Here is a 22264-nt window from a genome sequence, read left to right on the forward strand (position 1 = left end):
AGGGATTTCTCACTCTTTTTATTTCAAAACATTTTCAAGCCACCGAATTGCTTGAATGGTAAGTTTTGGTTTCCGTCTCGATCCTTCCCGAGGGGAAATAAGCCCTTGCATGCTTACCATTGTTCCTTTGCATTATTGTCAATTTATTGGTGATTTAATTTGATGACTATATAACCTTGGAATGCTTGGTCATAAATCGAGCATTACATAAATCTTCATGCATCACGACGAATAAATGTTTTTATATATATGTGTTGCACGAATGACACGAATTATAAGAATTTACATTAGATGCATGGTGGGTTCCGAGGGTGGTCCCGGGCTCACGTTAGGTGTTGGATGTTATTTGGGCACGTGCGTGGATGATGGATAGGAGCCTTATGATGGTCCTAGTCCATAGGATTCCCGTAGCGGTATTTATTACTGCACGCTGGCTAGTTATTTGATGCTAGGCTAGGCGTGGCAGGCTGAGATATCACTGTGGGGCCAGCAGTGAGTGGTTGCGACCACATGTGTGCCAACCTTCTCTCTAGTGGTTTGTGATTTACGATGTTGGATGACTGATTTTGGTTGGATGCTAGAGAGAGAGGTAGTGCAGGTGGATTCTCGTCGGCTTATCGTTACAGGGCGGGAATCTGATCCACCGGCTAGGGTGTCATTAGAGGTGGATATGAAGGTTCGGTTGGGTCGATCGGGTGCATTAGTTTGCATTGCATTTTGTTGCATTGATTAAACGTTGTTTCTTCTCCAACCTTACTATTCTTTACTTGCCTTCCAGTGTTTATCCCTACTGAGCCTTCAGCTCACCCCAACTACTTTCCCTCCCCACAAGTGATATAGGTGGCCTGGACTTTTGTGGTTATGTGACACGTGTGTGTGGATTTATATATATGTATGGTGTGATGTTGGTATGTTTTAGTAGTTTAAGTACATTGATGTACTATGGTTATGGCTGGATTGATGATGATGGGGTATGTGTCTGATGGTGGACCTACGGGTCTGTTGATTTTGATGATATTAGAAGTGTTTTTCATGTATGTGATCTGATTACAGGTGGCTTTCCTCAATTTATGGGGAGATGCTGCCGAAATTTTTGGTAAAGTTTATATTGGGTTAGGACGTAACACGTGAGATGCACGTGATTGTGTTTGGTGTGAGGGTTCTTGCGTATTTGTCATTTTCTTCATGCTCCGCGGATCGGGGCATGATAATTTCTTTCTGAGTCTTTACCCTTATTGACAGCACCACTGGATTATGCTCTTTCGTCGCCTGAATCTCGACCTTTCGACCCAGTCCACGAGTAGTTTACACTGGTCTCTTTTTCACCTCTAGTTTGACCAGCGGAAGCCCTACCGCTTCCATATACTTCTTCGTTTTCTGGTTCTTGATTACCAGGTCAATCCATTATACTAAATCCTCGAATCCTCGAATCGTATTGGTTTTGATGGAAAGTTGTGTCCTTTGTGCTACAGATGGACACACGAGGACTATTCGTTCCCGCGATGGGGGACGTGGGGGAGAGCAGGGACGCGTGTCTTCTGAGGACCCAATAGTCAGGGGATTATAAGCTGGACACACATTTATTTCCAGAGTTAAGTGTGATGGATCCTCCAGTGCAGGAGGAGGATTTGGGCCAAGAGCTCGGAGATGAGCCGACACTTGTGCATGAGATAGGTGAAGAGATCCCAACACCTACCCAGCCTGCAATAGCAGCGCAGCTTGCTCCACTGTTAGTAGCGTAGGAACAGTCCATGAGGAGAATGTCAGAGATGATAGGGGCTATTACTCGACTAGTGCAGACTCAGACTGCACGAGCACCAGAGGTCCGCAGTGAGGGACAGACTTTATAGGTACGGGGAGATGAGTGGGGTGTGCAGAGACCAAGATGAGAGTTGACAGAGTTGGATCAGTTACGCAAGACTGATCCACCTACTTTTACAGGTGATACTGATGTGGCACGTGCATATGAGTGGATTCGGCAGATGTCACGCCGGTTTGAGACTCTGGGGATTCCGGATGAGAGACGCGCATTGCTGGCTTCATATTATTTGAGGGGGGCAGCTTATGACTGGTGGGATTCATTAGAGCACAGGAGAGAGACATTGACATGACTATCATTTGATGAGTTATTCATGCAGCATTTTGTGCCGCAGTCTTATCGTATGGATAGAGCCCGTGAGTTCTTGACATGTCAGCAGACTCCGGATATGACTGTGAGTCAATGTAAGAGGAAGTTTGAGGAGCTATACAAATTTGGTAGAAGGTATGCACAAGATGAGGCGAGCAAAGCAGAGCAGTTCAGACAGGGATTACTTCCTGCTATAGCTACACATTTAGTGGGATTGAGGTTGCAGACTTATGCTGATATGGTGGAGACGGCCTTACAGTATGAGATGAGTTTCAGGGAGTCTCGGAGGTACTGGGATACGCATAGAGGCTGAACAGCATTTGTGGCAGGTGCTTCTTCTAGAGGAGGTCAGAAGAGACAGAGGACCGATGGGCAGAGACAGGTGGGACAGAGTGGAGGTCGAGGTAGAGATCAGAGGCCACGAGGTGGCAGAGGTACACATTAAGGGCAGATGATTTGTCATCGATGTGGACGTCCTGGACATTTGAGAGCACAGTGTACAGTTCAGGGGGTGGAGTGTTTTCGATGTCGTAGGGTTGGCCATCGGATGGCAGATTGTCCTCAGCTTGAGCGAGGAGGACAGTAGGATCTGTACTTGCCAGCATCACCAGCTCGTCCGACCTTCCCTACACCCCTACTACATCTACACCATCAGGGAAGGGACGACCACCGGCTAGGCAGCCACAGCAGCAGCAGTAGTCACAGCGGCAGCAAACTTTGACTCAGGGACGAGCATTTGCTCTTACTCACCAGACAGTACCAGAGCATCCGAATTTTATTGGGGGTACGTTTCTTGTTTCTAATTGTTGGGCTAGAGTTTTATTTGATTTGGGTGCCACTAGTTCCTTTATCACATCTTCATTTGCATTGGCTTTGGGGTTAGAGGTGAGACCGATGAGGCGAACGATAGTGGTAGACTCGCCATTCGGACAGTTCACTCGTATTCAGGGCTATTGCATTTACATGTGTCGGTTTGGTGATATCGAGTTGACCGCTAATTTGTACGTTCTTGACTTCCAAGATTTTGGTGTAATCTTGGGAGTAGATTGGTTGACGGAGCAAAAAGCAGTTTTAGACTTTTGGGAGAGGAGGATTACTTTAAATACGCCTGGCGGGGTGGTGATTCAATTGAGGGGATTAAGGGGTGTTCCTTGTCCACAGTTTTTGGACAACCCCTCCTACGCTGATTGTTCAGTGGTGAGTTAGACTACTTCTACACCTAGTGGCGAGGTGATTGCCCCGACACTTGTAGTGGAGGAGTTCATGGATGCTTTTCCTGAGGATTTGCTAGGTCTACCTCCACGGAGGGAGATAGAGTTTGTCATTCATTTGCTTCCTGATACGAAGCCAATTTCGATTTCTCCGTATCGAATGGCTCCAGCAGAGTTGAGGGAGTTGAAGGTACAGTTGGAGGACTTGGAGAAGAAGAAATTTATTAGACCGAGTGTTTCACCGTGGGGAGCACCGGTGTTATTTGTGAAGAAGAAAGATGGCACGTTGCGTATGTGCATTGATTATCAGCAGTTGAATCTGGTGACTGTGAAGAATAAGTATCCGTTGCCGAGAATCAATGACTAGTTTGATCAGTTGAGAGGAACACGACACTTTTCAAAGATTGATTTGCGATCGGGCTATCATTAGTTGAGGATTCGGGAGAGGGATGTTTCAAAAACAGCATTTAGAACTCGATATGGACACTATGAGTTCTTGGTGATGCCATTTGGGCTCACAAATGCCCCGGCAGCGTTCATGGACTTGATGCAGCGGGTTCTTCTCCCATTTCTGGATCATTTTGTGATTGTATTCATAGATGACATTCTGATTTATTCACCTACAGTAGAGGAGCATGAAGAACATTTAAGAATAGTATTGCAGACTTTGAGAGAACATCGGTTGTATGCAAAACTAAGCAAGTGTGAATTCTTGGTAACAAAGGTGAAATTCTTGGGCCATGTGATTACTCAGGAGGGAGTGGCAGTTTATGCATCAAAAGTGGAGACGGTAGTGAAGTGGGAGCGGCCTAAGAATGTTACGGAGGTACGGAGTTTATTGGGGTTAGCTGGTTATTATAGGAGATTTATTCAGGATTTCTCCCGTATTGCTTCATCGTTGACTCGCCTTACGTGAAAGGGAGTTCCGTTTGTGTGGTCAGAGGAGTGTGAGGTGGCATTTCAAGAGTTGAAACGCAAACTCACATCTTCACCGGTGTTGATTGTTCCAGAGAGAGATGTGAGATATCAGGTGTATTGCGATGCGTCCAAAGTTGGACTAGGATGTGTATTGATACAGCATGGAAGAGTTGTAGAGTATGGTTCGTGCTTGTTGAAGACACATGAACATAATTATCCAGTGCATGACCTGGATTTGGCAGCAGTAGTATTTGCATTGAAGCAGTGGAGATATTATTTGTGTGGAGAGAGATTTGAGGTGTTCTCAGATCACAAGAGCCTCAAGTATCTCTTCACACAAAAGGAGTTGAATCAGAGGCAACGAAGGTGGATGGAGTACTTGGAGGATTATGATTTCTCATTGAATTACCATCCAGGGAAGGCAAATGTAGTTGCGGATGCCTTGAGTAGGAAGAACCAAGTTGCGAGGTTGGCAATGAGAGAGTGGGAAATGTTAGAGACAGTTGATAGTTTTGGGTTGGAGCTACAAGAGTGGGGTAGTCAAATGTACCTGGGGAGCATTGTTACTCGTCCTGTATTGATTCAGAGAGTAATAGATGCTCAAATTGGAGATGCTACATTTGATACTTTCGAAGAGGAGAGTGGTTGGATTAGAGGCACGGATGGAGGAGTACGATGTGCAGGTAGATTAATAGTACCCGAGGATGAGGAGTTACGTGAGGAGATTTTGAGAGAGGCGCATTATTCGAGATTTGCTATGCATCCAGGGGGTACCAAGATGTATAGGGATTTACATAGATAGTTTTGGTGGAGAGGTATGAAGGCAGATGTGGCAAGGTATTTTGCGAAGTGTCTTATTTGTCAACAGGTGAAGGCGGAGCACCAGAGACCGGCGGGGTTGTTACAGCCACTTCCGATAGTAGAGTGGAAATGGGAACATATCACGATGGATTTTTTGACAGCATTGCCGAGATCTCCTCGTGGGCATGATGCAATATGGGTGATTGTGGATAGATTGACAAAATCGGCACATTTTCTTCCGATTAGCAAGACAGACACGTTGGAGTCTTGGAGCCGATTATACATTCATGAGATTGTGAGGTTGCATGGAGTGCCACTTTCTATAGTATCAGATAGAGATTCGCGATTTACTAGTAAGTTTTGGGAGAGCTTGCAGGAGGCATTGGGCACAAAACTATGTTTCTCTACTGCGTTTCATCCGGAGAGTGATGGTCAGAGTGAGCGGACTATTCAGATATTGGAGGATATGCTTCGGGCATGCGTTATGGATTTTGGGGGTAGTTGGGAGGATCATATGCCTTTGGTGGAGTTTGTATACAACAACTCCTACCAAAGTAGCATTGAAATGGCGCCGTATGAAGCTTTGTATGGGAGACCTTGTAGATCACCATTGTGTTGGGCGGAGGTAGGAGAAACGACATTATCGGGTCCGGATTTGGTGAAAGAGACGCAAGAGAAGGTGGAGGGAATACGAAAGCGTTTACTTACGGCCCAAAGTAGGCAAAAGTCCTACGCCGACCGAAGAAGAAGACCATTGGAGTTTGTGGTGGGTGATAAGGTGTTCTTGAAGGTAAGTCCGCGTAGGGGAATTCAGAGATTTAGCAAGCAAGGGAAGCTAGCTCCGCGGTATATTGGACCGGTGGCATATCGGTTGGCTCTTCCGCCACGATTGTCCAAGGTTCATAATGTGTTTCATGTATCGGTGTTGAGGAAATATGAACCGGATCCATCACATGTGTTGGATTGGTCCGCTTCAGAGGTGGAAGAAGATAGGACGTATATTTTACAACCGTTGCGAATCCTAGATAGACGGGAAAAGGTTACTGGATCGAGTGTAATTCCATTGGTAAAGGTGCTATGGTTGCATCACAGGACGGAGGAAGCGACGTGGGAGTTGGAGTCCAAGATGCGGGAAAAGTATCCCGATTTATTTATTTCCACGGGTACGTACGTAAATTTTGAGGGCGAAATTTTTAGAAGGAGGGGAGGATGTAATATCTTGTCCCAAAATAAAAATGAATTAAATATACAATAATAAAAATAAAATGAATAAATTGGATTTAGTTATAAAAAGAATAAATTGTAGGGTAAAAAGAATTATTGGGAGGGCTAAAAGAATATTAGAGTTAAAGTTAGGGTGAAATGAGTAAAGAATAAAATGGAATGATTTAAAATAAATAAATAAATAAATATATATATATATATATATATATATATATATATATATATATAAACAACTTAAAGTAGTATAAAAAAAAGAAAAGATTAAAGTGGGTGAAGGTCGCCGTGAGTTTAAAAAAAAAAAAAAAAGCAAAAGGGCAGCCACCATTTTTCACTCCACCACCTCCGGTCAGCCACTTCCGGCGGCATTCCGGCGACTTTTCTGGCCAGTAAAGGTGCTCCAATCTTAAAATCTACAACCACCTAAGAAAGAGAAGGATTAAGGAAATTTTGAACCTAGGGTTTGTGGGTTACAAGAGTTTTGGGGATTTTGATTCTTTGAGAGCTTTCTTTGTTCAATAACTCAAGTTTAAGCTCTAATCTTCTTATATTATTAGGTACAAGTGGGGTTCTTGAACCAATTCAAGAGAAAGCTTGAAATTCTTGAGTTGGTGGAACTAACAAGGTTCAAGGTAAGGGTTAGTGACTCAAATTGCTTTAATTAAGGTTGGGTTAAGATGAAAAATAATATTGTGATATGGATTTAATTGTTTAACCTTAGAGAATTAAGGTAGAAGATGAATTTAGTGAAAATGAGGATATTGTGTTGTATGGAATGTGAGACTTGAGAGGATTGGTGAATATGGAAAATTAATGGAGCTTACCTTAATGAATAGGTTAGCGAATTGGCGTGAAGTATACGTTGCTTCTTGGTGAGGATTGCGTGTTTACTTCGAGGTAGGGATTTCTTACTCTTTTTATTTCAAAACATTTTCAAACCACCGAATTGCTTGAATGGTAAGTTTTGGTTTCCGTCTCGATCCTTCCCGAGGGGAAACAAGCCTTTGCATGCTTACCATTGTTCCTTTGCATTATTGTCAATTTATTGGTGATTTAATTTGATGAATATATAACCTTGGAATGCTTGGTCATAAATCGAGCATTATCTAAATCTTCATGCATCACAACGAATGAATGTTTTTATATATATGTGTTGCACGAATGACATGAATTATAAGAATTTACATTAGATGCATGGTGGGTTCCGAGGGTGGTCCCGGGCTCACGTTAGGTGTTGAATGTTATTTGGGCACGTGCGTAGATGATGGATAGGAGCCTTGTGATGGTCCTAGTCCATAGGATTCCCGTAGCGGTATTTATTACTGCACGCTGGCTAGTTATTTGATGTTAGGCCAGGCGTGGCAGGCTGAGATATCACTGTGGGGCCAGCAGTGAGTGGTTGCGACCACATGTGTGCCAACCTTCTCTCTAGTGGTTTGTGATTTACGATGTTGGATGACTGATTTTGGTTGGATGCTAGAGAGAGAGGTAGTGCAAGTGGATTCTAGTCGGCTTGTCGCCACAGAGCGGGAATCTGATCCGCCGGCTTGGGTGTCATTGGAGGTGGATATGGAGGTTCTGTTGGGTCGATCGGGTGCATTAGTTTGCATTGCATTTTGTTGCATTGATTAAACGTTGTTTCTTCTCCAACCTTACTATTCTTTACTTGTCTTCCAGTATTTATCCCTACTGAACCTTCAGCTCACCCTATCTACTTTCCCTCCCCACAGGTGAGACAGGATCTAGTGCACAGGCCGCGGATCAGCAGGAGGACGCGTGACAAAGGTGGCCTGGACTTTTGTGGTTATGTGACACATGTGTGTGGATTTATATATATGTATGGTGTGATGTTGGTATGTTTTAGTAGTTTAAGTACATTGATGTACTATGGTTATGGCTGGATTGATGATGATGGGGTATGTGTTTGATGGTGGACCTACGGGTCGGTTGATTTTGATGATATTAGAAGTGTTTTTCTTGTATGTGATCTTATTACAGGTGGCTTTCCTCAATTTATGGGGAGATGCTGTCGAAATTTTTGGTATAGTTTATATTGGGTTGGGACGTAACACGTGAGATGCACGTGATTGTGTTTGGTGTGAGGGTTCTTGCGTATTTGTCATTTTCTTCACGCTCTGCGGATAGGGGCGTGACAATTTCTTTCTGAGTCTTTACCCTTATTGACAGCACCACTGGATTATGCTCGTTCGTCGCCTGAATCTCGACCTTTCGACCCAGTCCATGAGTAGTTTACACTGGTCTCTTTTTCACCTCTGGTTTGACCAGCAGAAGCCCTACTGCTTCTGAATACTTCTTCATTTTCTGGTTCTTGATTACCAGGTCGAGCCATTATACTAAATCTATACTTGGAACGAAAGGAAACGAGAGTTACCTTCGTTTGATAAGTTTTGTTTGGTGATTCTTTTCCTCTTCCTATCTCGTCACAAAATTCAAGATGTTCTTAGCAAATTTTGATTGGAAGTTTTATTTTAGCAGTATGAGTATGGATAAACGTTTTCAGTTTTTAAAACTTTACGATTCCTTAAATACCCTTAAAGAATCATCATGATGCACAATTTTCGAAACGTGCTCCCCAAGAAACACTGGCCGTAACAATTTAAATTCTTACTGTGCACGACTGGTGCATTAAATACCTGTTATTTCACATTAACACGTGCTACAAAGTATTTTCGTTAATATTTCTTTTAAAGTTTTATTTTTACCTCAGTGTGATGGCGTCCATACTATGTTATTCTTTGGTATAAACAGTTATTCCTTTGAGGCAATTTATGTAAACGACTGCTCATCAATTGTTATGTTTGGGTATCAAATTAATGCTTTCTAGATCGAATACAGGGCTATGCACACCTTTACATGACCAATGGAGCTGGTTTCAGCCGAAGATGCTTATTGATTCAACTGCGTTTTCATAACTTTCTTATTTAATTGAGTATACTGTTACTCATGCGGTTGCCATTGAGTATTCCTTTTTTACAGGTATTGAACATTACAAATCAGCTACATTCAGTGGTTCGTACCTTCAAACATACAAGGTTACATACAATCGCTGCCAGGCAAACATAATTCGGTTTCATCGGATAAGCTAACATGCTAGCGTCAATTCAGGCCACAGCAACAGCTTCATTACAGTCATCATGCTAGCGCCAATTCAGGCCACAGCTGTGACTCCAATCTAGCTTTTACGCTAACGCCCATGCTGGCTATGTACAACCTCAAACAAACGAGGTTGTATACTTTCTCAACCTCAAACAAACGAGGTTGTCCCTCATATAGCTTCAAACAAACGAAGTTGTATCTCACCAGCATCAAGCAAACGTCTAGACTATCCACGCCTCTTCATGATACAATTTATATATACTTCATTTCAGGCTATCAGCATTATGCATTCCATTTCATGCTATACTTACTCAGTTATTTTTTCGTTCTATGCAGGAGTACATCGTGTACTACTCTCCAAGATGACTTGTCTTCATGCTTGGAGAGTGGGGGACAATTGTAGTTGCCAAAAATGGTATGACCCTATCGGGTCATGTGACGACAAAATGCAATTGGACTATCTGAGTCTACATATATAACCACTGTGGTTAGGCCCAATCTAAGGCCCATATATAACTTTTACATCATAGCTAATTAAAGTTATACCCATGCCAACTTGTCTGACATTATATCTGACACTTGCTACTGATATCTTATGACCTATTTACTTTATTATGTTCACAATAACATTTTCCTAACAACAGGAACTCAGTTTCAAGATGTCTTTACTGTAGTGGCGCCTGCACCAGGGCCACAACATAGAAGGGCGTCAGTACGTCCTAGCGCCACTTCAATTATTATTTCCTTGATAAAGGAGCTCTAACCAATTCAGGTTACAACTGACATCTGCGGATGTGACAGCTTCACATCCCTAGGTATGACTTTCTTTCATATACGTATCTATTCATTAATTACCGCCTACAATTCTACCCATACCCCCATCGACATCTGTCTCGATCATTTTATATTGTTACTTTATCTCACTATCTATCTATCAACCCTGACACAACCGAGACAATAAACTTTTCGTACATCTCCTTTATACAAGTTGGTCCAATAAGACAAGTGGAATGCGCACACAATTCCCGAGGTTGATCACTTGATCCTCATTCTTCTATAAGTATCCCCCTCTATCCATATGTAGGGGATCGAGCAATTTCCAATCTAGAGAATACAGAAAACAGTGTTTACCAACCCTTCACAAAATACACTCGGACAAAACACTAAAATCATAACCGGTCTTCCATCTCCGATAAATACTGACTTGATCGTCGGAGCCTCCACGATCGGCACCACCCAAACCGGTTGAGGAGCTTTCACGATTGTTCTTGTTGTGACGTTTGTAGGATTTAAAGTTGCAGACGGACCCCACAGAGATAAAAGTTGATCTTTCAACTATTGTAGCAATTTGCCCCTACAACAATGATGATCATCACCAATAATTTCAGGGTTGCGCCCATTCTGCGTATAATATTTTGGCTTGGGTCTTTCATGCTGCGTTATTGATTTGTGTTCAACTTCAATGGGTCTTCTCTCCTCAAAGACATCTGCAATCTTGTAATCTTTGGTACGTGTCTTTGCTTCATTTCTGATATTATCCTTGGACTATTCAGGTTGAAGAAATTCTTTAGGTTTAATTTTTGTTGTTTGAATAGTTAACAATAGCATTACTGTTGTGAATTGTCCTACAGGGTTTATCTATAATTTCATGACAAAAATGATAAAGATCCCAGTAATAACCATTCCAGAAATATCTCAGCAGTGTGTGGCAAGCATTCATTGGATGTGGTTTTCAATTGGACCCCTTGCTATGATGTCACCACACCCAATGAATGCATGCCACACACTACTGGGATGCTTCTGGGATAGTTATTAATGGGATCCCTATCTTTGCTGATTTCATGATGTAAGAGCATTCCTTGATTTGCTTTCGATTCAAACATTATTTATTTATCTTTTTGTGATGTCATTGGACTTGAATTTTCTAATTTTTCTTAGCAAAAAACAGTCTGCAATTAGTCATGTCTTTTGGTTAATCCTCTTTTTTATTTTTAGTCCATTTTTATTTATTATTTTTGAAGTAAGCTTCCAAAACATAGAACTCCAAAAATTATGTAGTTTATTGAAAGAAAAATGATTTTTTTCGGGGCTTTGGTGCAACATTGTTTGAAATTACTTATAATTAGTTTGGGTGATTATTAAAAAATAACACAAAATGTCCAAATTATGAAACATAAAATTGTGTTGGCCTCGGATCGAGTTGAATGGATCAAAAAAATTTGTCGTCTTATCATAGTTCATAATTTTTAAAGCTTTTAGAACTTAGATACTATTTGATACTCTGCTCATTCTCCATCCAAATCAAATCAATATTAGTCCCTAATTTGTGGCCTTCAATGGCATTGACTCTTCAAAGTTGATCTTTTCATGGTCTTTTGGTTGTGGGATTTTTTTTCAAGAAATAACAAATGTTTCTAAACTTTCTTTAAAAAGAAAAAATTCTGGGACATTGGTTATTTAAGCAAACTTAATGGTTCTTTACTAACAGGATACATGAATTTCAATAGGTGTGCAAAAGGTGTTAATTGCTTTCATGGAAAGTAATTAAGTACTAATATACAATCACACAATTAGGATATTTGCTATAGCAAAGAAAGCTGCCTTCAAATCTACATCAGACTAAGGTCGGTTCACACAAGTAATTCCTCATAAAGCCACAGTTGATGTTTGGTTCCGGCACTTCCTATTATCACATAAATTTTGAACTACTGAATTCAATTCTTCACTTAAAAGATTTTAGGGGTGGTAATCCTATCAAAAATTTATGTAGGTTAGTGGCATAAATCTTGGTGTTTCGTTTGATTTTTTGTTAGGATCTTGATATTATCAAAATATCCCTACCAATCAAAGTTGGACACGTGGCACATAAGTGACAGCCATGCCAAGACCAGTCAGCAGCTAAAGTTCCTACTTCGGTATGGCCAAGAAGAGGTCGGGCTATAGGATTGAAGGCACTACTTCGGTCATTCACTAAAGTAAGAAGTCTGGACCACGGGATAGGAAGGTCATGACCGACCTTCCTACTACACTCCTTCCAACCAAGATAGTTCGTCCTATCCGACCTAGGTAGTAAGGTTCGACCATACCTTACTAAGGTCATATCTACCAATGAAGAGTCCGAACATGACACTAACCCCCAAACAGAGTTTTACTCCCCTTTGGAGAGGGATACGGAGGGAATTTACCATTTGAAAAACCCTCTAGTAAACTAATGAGAGAGAGTCTGACTCCTACTACAACTCAAACTGCTCAGACACATATAAAAAGGGGACCTCCACTCTCAGGTAAGCATTCTAACTACTGCATGAATTACTTACTAAGCAAGAGACACTGCTCGAAGCAACTAGTCATCCTCCCAAGTTTAGTATCGTACTGACTTGAGCGTCGGAGAGGTCCCCCCGAGCACACCCTTGGGGCCCTACCGTAGCTTACGTTTTCTCCCTATGCAGGTAGGAAGGAAGTGCACACTCACCAGGATGTAAAGAATTTAGTTATTCCAGCTCGATATGACTTGACTGATTTGCTAGATAGGGAGAACCTATTTTGGACATCATCATATCTTTAATTAACGCATATGACCATCTACTTCTTCTCATAGGAGTTACTGACATTATGGTTGGTTATATGTTTGGGTTGGATTATATTTCCTCAACTGCTAACGTCTTGCCGCCCGAGTTACAAGTACCTGAATTTCTTTGAACCATGGGGTTATGTTTACTCTTGCCTGCCTTTTATAGAAATAGAATAGTGAGCCCAATGTAAGTAATGGGCTGAAGTGATCAAGCATGAACATCTCAGATTTGCTTTTACAATAATGCTTGAATTGCTTATGTTTTTGTTATTTAGTTCATTCCCCTTTCCTATTAGTTAGTCCTAACAAGAAACAATTCTTATGAATACCGGAAAAATATCCTCATTATGTTCTTAAATCAAGATCCGAACACGTTACGTTCTTATCTTGAAGTCAAACAATTTTTCGGATTTTTGGTGCATATTTGTTGACAATTTGACATTCAATTGTCATTTTGTATAAATGTATTTTACAAGTCGTTTTACGTTCTAAACTTAAGCAATTCAAACTTTGATATTGATGTAACGCGTGTTACATAATGTCGTGTGAAACGCAGGCGTACAACTAATTTTAATCTAATACTCAATAACATGGAGCTTGCTCCCGTTTAAGTAATAAGGTGGATTGGATTCCAAGATAAGCCAACTCCTAATTAATTAATAGCCACCTTACTTTTGTAGGGTGGATTCGAGGAAAAACTAACTCCTCAATGGATTTATCTGTTGTGACAAAAAGACTTCTCATTGTCATCCAATGATAAAGGTAGCAACTTCTTTAAGAAACTCATTTAAAAAAAAAAAAGAAGAAATTATTAATTTATTATCCATACTTGTAAGCTCAACTTACTTTATTACTGCGAAAAATTAAAAGAACACAAGTGTGTACGCTAAGACGGTTTGGAGAAAAAAAGAAAGAAGAAGAAAGGGACAAGACAGATTAAATAGCAAACAAAATTTGCATGTATCCCCACTTATAGAGAAGAAGCCAAATTATACATTTTCATTTCTTAATTTCGTTTTAGTGGGTTTGTCATTTGTATTAACTGTAGTCCTGTCTATCATTTGAATTACTTGCTGACGAAAGAGAAGAAGAAGAATCAAATCATCCAATGGGTTTATTGACATATTCATGTTCTTAGGAATGTTATCCATATATTCTCTCTCCCCCTCTCTTTTATATTTATATATGTTTTTCAACAATAAATACGACGGGTCTCACAACAAATATGTAATTTATTATAACCATTGGATTTCATTTTCACAAAATTGGTTTACATTTTTGGTTCACATGTGAGAAAAATCTCATATATATGAATTTCTCCTATGCGCACTTAACATGTGAACGTACACTATTGATTTGGAACATGTGGGACCCAAAGTAATGAGCCCCACTTGTCATTTAACTCATCCACTTCCTACTTGACAACTAGAAATGATGGGTAAGGGAGTGACCCCTTTTGTGTAACAGTAATGGGTGGTGATATTGTAAAGAATTCTCTTTGAATAATCGATGGTAGTGTAGAGGTGTAAACTCTCCACCACCTCTTCTGTAATTACTATAAGTTGTAATCGATCGTCTCTCAAAAAGTGAGAATGGTGGATGGTTGTGTAGCATCTCCACTACCTCTTTAGTAACTGTTAGGTTTCTTTTTTTTTTGAAAAATGTCTTGTCACTTGATTAGATTCAAAAGCCCAAAACTCTGGGTAACTGAATTGGAGGCCAAAACTAGACACTCGTGTCACCAAACGATGGATTACATAATTGAACTCGAAAAAGAAACAAATGAAAGAACTAGAATCTCAAATACAAAATGAACACCACATAACAAGGAGCGGGGGTTTGATAATTCCGCTTAAAGATCTCCCCTTGCACATGAAAGCTTCTCCACATCTACAATTGATAAAACTTGAGCCACTGCATCTTCAATCCAAACCTTATGATTATTTATTCCCTTGTTTTGCAATTCGGGTTGGATGCACAAAATCTCCATTATGGACAAACCTATTTCGTCTATGCCATATAAGTCTCATAGTAATGGCCAAGATTACTTATTCCCTTTGTAATAAACTCTCCGAGTATTATTATTAATCACAATGGTTGGTCAAACTTTTGTTATGATTATTAGTCCAGGAGTCTTGGGGTTAATTCAGAGACCAAACTTTTGACTCAATATAATTAAATTAAAACACTTGGTCTTCTATCGTTGAATCTTTTTGGTATTTCTATTTCTTACTGCCATATTTTTGTTGGATAATTAAATTGAAATTTCTGAAAAACTTACACCGCCTAATTAATTAATTAATTAATATGGCCTTAAAATTCAACAAAATTTACTGTTAATTAAATAATAAAAAAACTTGTACAAAAAAATAGAAACAGAATTAAAAAAAAATAATTTGTAATTAATGAAAGAATAAACTGTAGAGAAATTAATTAAGATTATGTTGCTCATCTTTCAACCATTACTGTGTGGCATAATGATCAAGTTGCACCTAGCTAGCTTGAGTTATTGGCCACCCATGTCTTCATTGGCGACCAGCAGCCATATATGAAATGTGAATGATAATGGTCCACACCTGCAAATTGAACACAACAAATCATCTAATAAAGACTTTGTCTTCCCTCTATCATCTCAATATTCCCATCCACATAATTAATTAAATGAGTTTCAACAATCTATGTGGGTAGTAATAACTTTCAAAATTCTCAAACCCTTAAAAAGTAAGCAAGTCTCCGTCAACATTTTTGGCCCTACTTTATTATCTTTGTTTAATTTGTGTAATAATGTTGTTTTCATTACATAAATGGGTGGGAACGAGGCTCCGATTGGTACAGCATATCGTTGATAGAGTATACGCTGTTGATTTATATTAAAATATAAGTTATAAGACACATTGTGTCGGTGTTTGGTAAAACGGAAACATAGAGTATACGCTCTCAATTTACCAATAAAGGAATTAAACTTTATACAAACATCTAGTGATAAATTTAAATTTTTTTAACAAATTTAGTTTTAATTGTACTTGTATAATTTATATAAGCATGTACTGCTTTTATATGTGTATCTATTGCTTGTGTGTTTTGAGGAATTCTCTCTTGAAAATCTAAGGTAAGGACCTAAAATAATAACCTATGTTTTCACTATTGATTTGGAACATGTGAGACCCAAAACAATGAGCCCAATTTATCATTTCACTTATCCACAACCTCAAAAAGTGATCATTATTTTAGGTTATTACTTTAGGTTCTTATATGTACATTAGGAATTATCCTATAACTTTAGAGTTAAAAATATTTTTTAAAAAAATTTGAAAAAAAATCAAATTCAACATGAGAAAACACTCGTACATTTTTCAGGTTGCATCTGATTTTGGTTTTGAACAAAAAAATATATTGTTGCGTTCCCAAAACTGATCAAAATACAAATATATTTTTTAAAATTTTAAAAAATATCTTGAACCCTAAAAATTAGGAGTTCATTGGAGAATTTTTGTACATATATATCATTGATGAGAATTATTACCAAAGACACACAACGACTTTTATGAAATCCATTATTTCACTTTCACTTGCATTTTTAAACAATTTTTTTCTTTTTTGTCTCTTAATTATTATGCAAAAACAACCCAAGATATTCACTATCAACAAATAACCAATACGAAAAAAAAGATCAATCAAAAACAAGATCAGTCACACACAAGAGACAATCATTTTACGTGGCTCAATCAATTTTGCCTACGTCCATAGGCGGTGATAAATTTTATTGATGAACTCTCTCACACAAATCATTTTCTTGATTACTAGGGTTTTCACAATAAGAATATTTATAATTTTCCATCCTGAATTCACTTAGGTCCACCCTTGATTGTCTATAAACTCTAAACTTAGTATAAATATTTTTAGGGTGAAAATCCTAGTAATCAAGAGAACGAATCCTTGTATTCAGAGATAATTCGTTATAATTTCCCACCCTGATTTTTTGGTTTGTTTTAATATTAATGGTTTTTTTTTATGTTTTAATGTTAATGATAGTTTTTTTTTTATGTTAATGGTGTACAATTACACTCTGAGTCGCCTCTTAGTTAAGTTTTTATATTGTTACGGCCTACAGATCCAAAGTCAGAGACTCAGCATAACCACACACTTTCCTGCTTTTCTTGCATTTGTCATAGGCTATAACCTATGCATTTTTCTCGCAGTTGAGGTTTTGGGCCTTTTTGGCCACCCATTCCTATATTTTAATATAGGTTTCTTTTCGACCTTATATTTCTAACAGGCAACAACATCTATTCAAAGTGCAAACAACTCATTTCGGCCTCAGCTATAAGTATGCCTTAATTTTTAGCATCATAATCCTAATTAAAAAAATGACTGATACTAGAAGACATAGCATAGGCACACAGGTTTATAGAAAATCAACTTTCAATTATTTCAATTATTTCAATTATTACTTGTCAATATTCTATAAACTTTTGATTTTTATTTTGAAGGCATAATAAAAAAAATTCGAGGTTGCTGTCCTCGGACCCTTGTAAAATCTTGTCCACCTTTAAATAAAATCCTGCGTTCGCCCTTATGGACAATAACTAAAATATATTTTGAAATAGGGCCATTTGCAACATGAATTGTCCCCTCAAGTAGTTTGTGACTAAGTCTTATTCCACACAACGTGGGAACTAAAGAAAAAATGAAGATGCTGATGATAACAACACACATTCGTCTTTTTCTTGCATTTGTCATAGGCTATAACGTATGCATTTTTCTTGCAGTTGAGGTTTTGGGCCTTTTGGCCACCCATTCCTACATTTTAATATAGGCTTCTTTTCGACCTTACATTTCTAACAGGCACAACATCTATTCAAAGTGCAAACAACTCATTTCGGCCACAACTATAAGTATGCCTTAATTTTTAGCATCATAATCCTAATTAAAAAATGATTGATACTAGAAAACATAACATATGCACACTGATTTATAGGAAATCAACTTTCAATTATTACTTGTTACTATTCTATAAACTTTTGATTTTTATTTTGAAGGCATAATAAAAAAAATTCGAGGTTACTGTCCTCGAGTCCTCGTAAAATCTTGTCCACCTTTAAATAAAATCCTGCGTCCGCCCTTCTAGACAATGACCAAAATATATTTAGAAATACCGTTATTTACAACATTAATTGTCCCCTCAAGTAGTCTGTTAGTAAGTCTTATTCCACACAACGTGGGAACTAAAGAAAAAATGAAGATGGTGATGTTGATTTTTAACTCTCGTTTTGGATATATATATATATATATATATATATATATATATATATATATATATATACATGATAAGGGATGGTTCACCATAACATATAATGTTCCAATCTCAAAGCCCTACTCCCACACAAGTGGGAAAAAGCAAAATATAGCAATCCGATTTTTTTTTTCCATATATACATGATAAGGTATGGTCCACCATAACATATAATGTTCCAACCTCGAAGCCCTACTCCCACACAATGGGAAAAAGCAAAATTAGCAATCCGATTTTTTCCACCCCTCAATCCTCATGTGCCACGTAGAAACGAATATATGAGATACATGTAATGTACCCTACAACCCCCACCGGATACTAGTATAGACTATAGTATACTACTGCATGTTTCTTATAGACAGTAGTACTACACATTTGTTCACAGTGACTCTTTATTGTACCTACAGATCATGGTCCTTCTACACTGCACCTGGCAACCATTATCGGATTATCCCATCGACATACACATATAGATATACATATACATATATTAAACAATTAATTAATAAATCTTTTTTTTTTTGGGTTTTGGTCCACTACCCAACCTCCAAACGGACCCCTACCTAACTAGGGTATAATAGTCCAAACCTTAGTGATTTAAATCACCAAAGGAAAGGAAAATAAAAAAAAGAAGAAGAAAAGCTGCAAAACCTAACTAGCTTACAGTGGCAGTGATATTGCAGTGACCATGAATTACATAGCTAGATATACCTTCTTGGGTATGTAGGTTGGTCCATGAAAACACAAAAAAAGAAACATTTACATACATACCTAGCTATATATATATATGATCTTCCAATCCTCCTTTAATGGAGTTACAAGTTTCAAAAACAATGCCAAAATGTAGACTGTCAAGTGTCAACTCCTCAACGCACACGGTCTCTACAGTTTCTTTTTCTTGTCCCCCCGTCTTTTATGGGTGCTATTGGACCTTCCTCACCCTACCATATGCTTTTCTTTTTCCTTCTTTCTCTCACACTCACACACATATAAATTATTGAAAGTGACTTATTAATTAAGGTATATAGAGCAGCATATGTAACTGCAGATTGAATGATTAAGATCCGTTTGGTTCTGTGTTTGGGAAGCATGAATATAATACTAATATTTGCATTCAATAATTGGTTTATGTAAACACCGACTACATGAATCGTCTCACTCTCCCTATATATGGTGGAAAGGTGGCTTGATTCTCAAAATGTAGGAAATAGTCAATTCTAGTCATTGGTCGTCGTGCAATAACTGAATACATGTCTTAGATAAATTACGAGAATGAGGGTATCAAACTCAGTAATCTTCTGAACTGTTTTGAGATTATATAGCTAAAATCTCGCCATTTTAATAACAACCGCATTTAAATAGAAGAAAATAACATTGATAATGAATCTCTGAATTTCAGCTATTTCGGATAATACTCCTTTAGACATCCTGATTTCTAGTGACAACATATTGGATTCCAACTTAAATTAAAATCACAATTCCTACAAAATAAACAAACAGTTAGCCATAAAATCTCGTTGCTGCTCCAAGTGTCATTTGGCGATTGTTAGTCGTATTCTTGTATTTTATATCTTAAGGGTAGGTTAGTCTTTTTCATCATTATTTCTTTATATGTGGATGATATGGTTATTACTGGGGATGACAATCATGGGATTGAAGTTTTGAAGTATGAATTGTCTACTCGCTTTGAAATGAAGGATTTGGGATCTCTTCGTTACTTTCTTGGGATAGAAGTGGCCTTTTCTCCGAAAGGTTATCTTCTCTCTCAGTCTAAGTATACTGTTGATATTCTGGAGCGTGCCCATTTTACTGACTCTAAGCCTGCTTCTACTCCTATGGAGATTAATGTTTGTTATTCCTCCTCTAATGGTATTCCTTTGTCTGATGTCACTTTATATCGCACTATTGTTGGAAGTTTGGTTTATCTTACCATTACTCGTCCAGATATTACATATGAGGTTCATGTTGTCAGTCAGTTTGTTGCTTCTCCTACTATAGTTCATCGGGCTGCTGTTCTTCGTATCTTGCGGTATCTTCAGCGCACTCTCTTTCAGAGTCTTTTGTTTCCTTCCATTTCTTCTTTGGAATTGTGTGCCTACTCTGATGCTGATTGGGGTCGTGACTCCGCTAATCGTAAGTCTATGACAGGTTTTTGTATCTTTTTGGGCAATTCTCTAATTTCGTGGAAGAGTAAGAAGCAAACTATTCCTTCTAAATCTTCTACTAAAGCAGAGTATCGCGCAATGTCATCCACTCCTGTTGAGATAGTTTGGTTGCATTGGTTACGTGCTGATATGGGTGTCACTCTATCTCGCCCTACTCCTATGTATTGTGACAATAAGAGTGCTATTCACATAGCTCATAATTTTGTCTTTCATGAGCGGACCAAACATATTGAGATTGACTGTCACTTTACTCGACATCATCTTCAACATGGCACTCTTACCTTGCCTTCTACTTCTTCTTCTATGCAACTTGCTGATTTCTTTACAAAGGCACATACTATATCTCGTTTTCAATTTTTAGTAATTAGCAAACTCTCGATGCTCAATGTTGTCGCATCATGAATTTGAGGGGGCATGTTAGTCGTATTCTTATATTATTGTATTTTATATCTTAAGGGTAGGTTAAGTCTTTTTCATTATTCCTTTTCTTATTTCTTTGTTTGGTGTGTTTGCATTTAGTCAAGTTCTGTTTTACACGAACATACAGAGTTCTCTTTTATACAAGCTAGATTTTCTCTATTTTGATGTGATTACCGTCTGAATGCATAGTTTATCAGCGATTACTTGAGAGTTTCCATTGATGGGTCTAATATTGTCATGTGTCATCAGGTGCCTAGAGATCAGTTTTGGTACAAACAAATACATAATATTCACACCAACACATACATCTAATAGCATACGAGGATAGGTAGTGGCATTGAAGGAACTTAACGTGTGCGGGGAGGGGATAAGGAACGTAGAGAGGACAAAGAAAAGCATAAAATTGGTGACGTCAGCAGAGGGTAGGGTATGAGAGAGGATAAATGTTGGCAAGCGGCGTAGAAAGCTTTGGTGTGAGGACCACGTGCTTTTAACGGACAAAAATTTAAGGCTCCGTTGGCCTACGCTCTCTCTTGGCGCGTGTATTGGAGTGGCAAAGCAATTTTTTTTCCCGGATCCCTAAGGAATAATTGAAACAGTAGTTCTAGATAACCTATATAATTGTAGGTCATGGGAATCCAAGTCTCTTAAGCAAAATGTTTTATTCGGAATCAACGCATAAAACTCTTTCTAACAAGATCCATTATGGATGAATTTTATCGGATAGATCTTAATTTCGTTGTTTTTAATGAAATTTCAATTCCATTGTTTTTTTCAAAAACAATGAATTCTAGACCGTGCTTTAATAAAACAATGGAATCTATATTAAAACAAAAAATTTTGGACAATGAATTCTGAGATAAAAGAGTGGAATAAACCTATTGAGCTTCCATAGGTTACCAAATTGATGGGTTACATTTTATTTTCGTAATGGAAAAGATATTTGGTTTTCCTATCTTGTTACCTATATTTTAAAATAAGAAAAAAATTCATTTTCCCAACTATCCCAAAGTTTTAACTTTGGATATACATTTAACGATTATAACTAAAACTTTGATAATTAAAAAAAAAATTATTGGGAAAAAGAATGAAGCTCATTAAAAATGGGGGCAGAAAAAGAATTCTCCTATTCTCTGTTTCTTTTTAAATTTAAAATTGAGTTGGGTAGTCTGATAATTCTCACATGCCTATTAATTATGCGCATCAACTTTACGTATTTATTTTTCAATTATAGATACGATGGGTCCCACAATAAATATTTGACCTCCACTTTTATTATGATTTATTCTTATCATTAAATTTCGAGTGCGTAAAATTAGTACGCATAATTGGTGTGGGAATAGAGGAGGCTAGAATTAGTCCACTCAATTCCATCAAATCTTTACCATCCAATACAATACCATACCCAATACATTGGAT

General features: G+C 38.2%; 1 protein-coding gene and 1 long non-coding RNA gene across 2 annotated transcripts; both read left to right on the forward strand.

Moving 5' to 3' along the window:
- Positions 1–6834: 6834 nt before the first annotated feature.
- On the forward strand, positions 6835–8516 carry LOC119987450. The gene is made up of 3 exons (XR_005465448.1): positions 6835–6911; positions 7116–7176; positions 8010–8516. It is a non-coding gene; the product is annotated as an uncharacterized LOC119987450 (long non-coding RNA).
- A 4091-nt stretch (positions 8517–12607) lies between these two features.
- On the forward strand, positions 12608–20827 carry LOC119986881 (uncharacterized mitochondrial protein AtMg00810-like). The gene is made up of 3 exons (XM_038831572.1): positions 12608–12680; positions 12995–13077; positions 19838–20827. Exons 1-3 carry the CDS (start codon positions 12608–12610, stop codon positions 20825–20827), a joined length of 1146 nt encoding a protein of 381 aa, XP_038687500.1.
- The last annotated feature ends 1437 nt before the right edge of the window (positions 20828–22264 follow it).

This window comes from Tripterygium wilfordii, chromosome 20 (genome assembly GCF_013401445.1).
Source record: "Tripterygium wilfordii isolate XIE 37 chromosome 20, ASM1340144v1, whole genome shotgun sequence".
NCBI lineage: Eukaryota > Viridiplantae > Streptophyta > Magnoliopsida > Celastrales > Celastraceae > Tripterygium > Tripterygium wilfordii.

Coding starts and splice junctions, on each gene's coding strand:
- LOC119986881 (XM_038831572.1), top strand. CDS start 12,608: ATGAGAGAGAGTCTGACTCCTACTACAACTCAAACTGCTCAGACACAT. Junction 12,681..12,994: donor AAGGGGACCTCCACTCTCAG/GTAAGCATTCTA, acceptor TTCTTCTCATAG/GAGTTACTGACATTATGGTT. Junction 13,078..19,837: donor TCTTGCCGCCCGAGTTACAA/GTACCTGAATTT, acceptor TTATATCTTAAG/GGTAGGTTAGTCTTTTTCAT.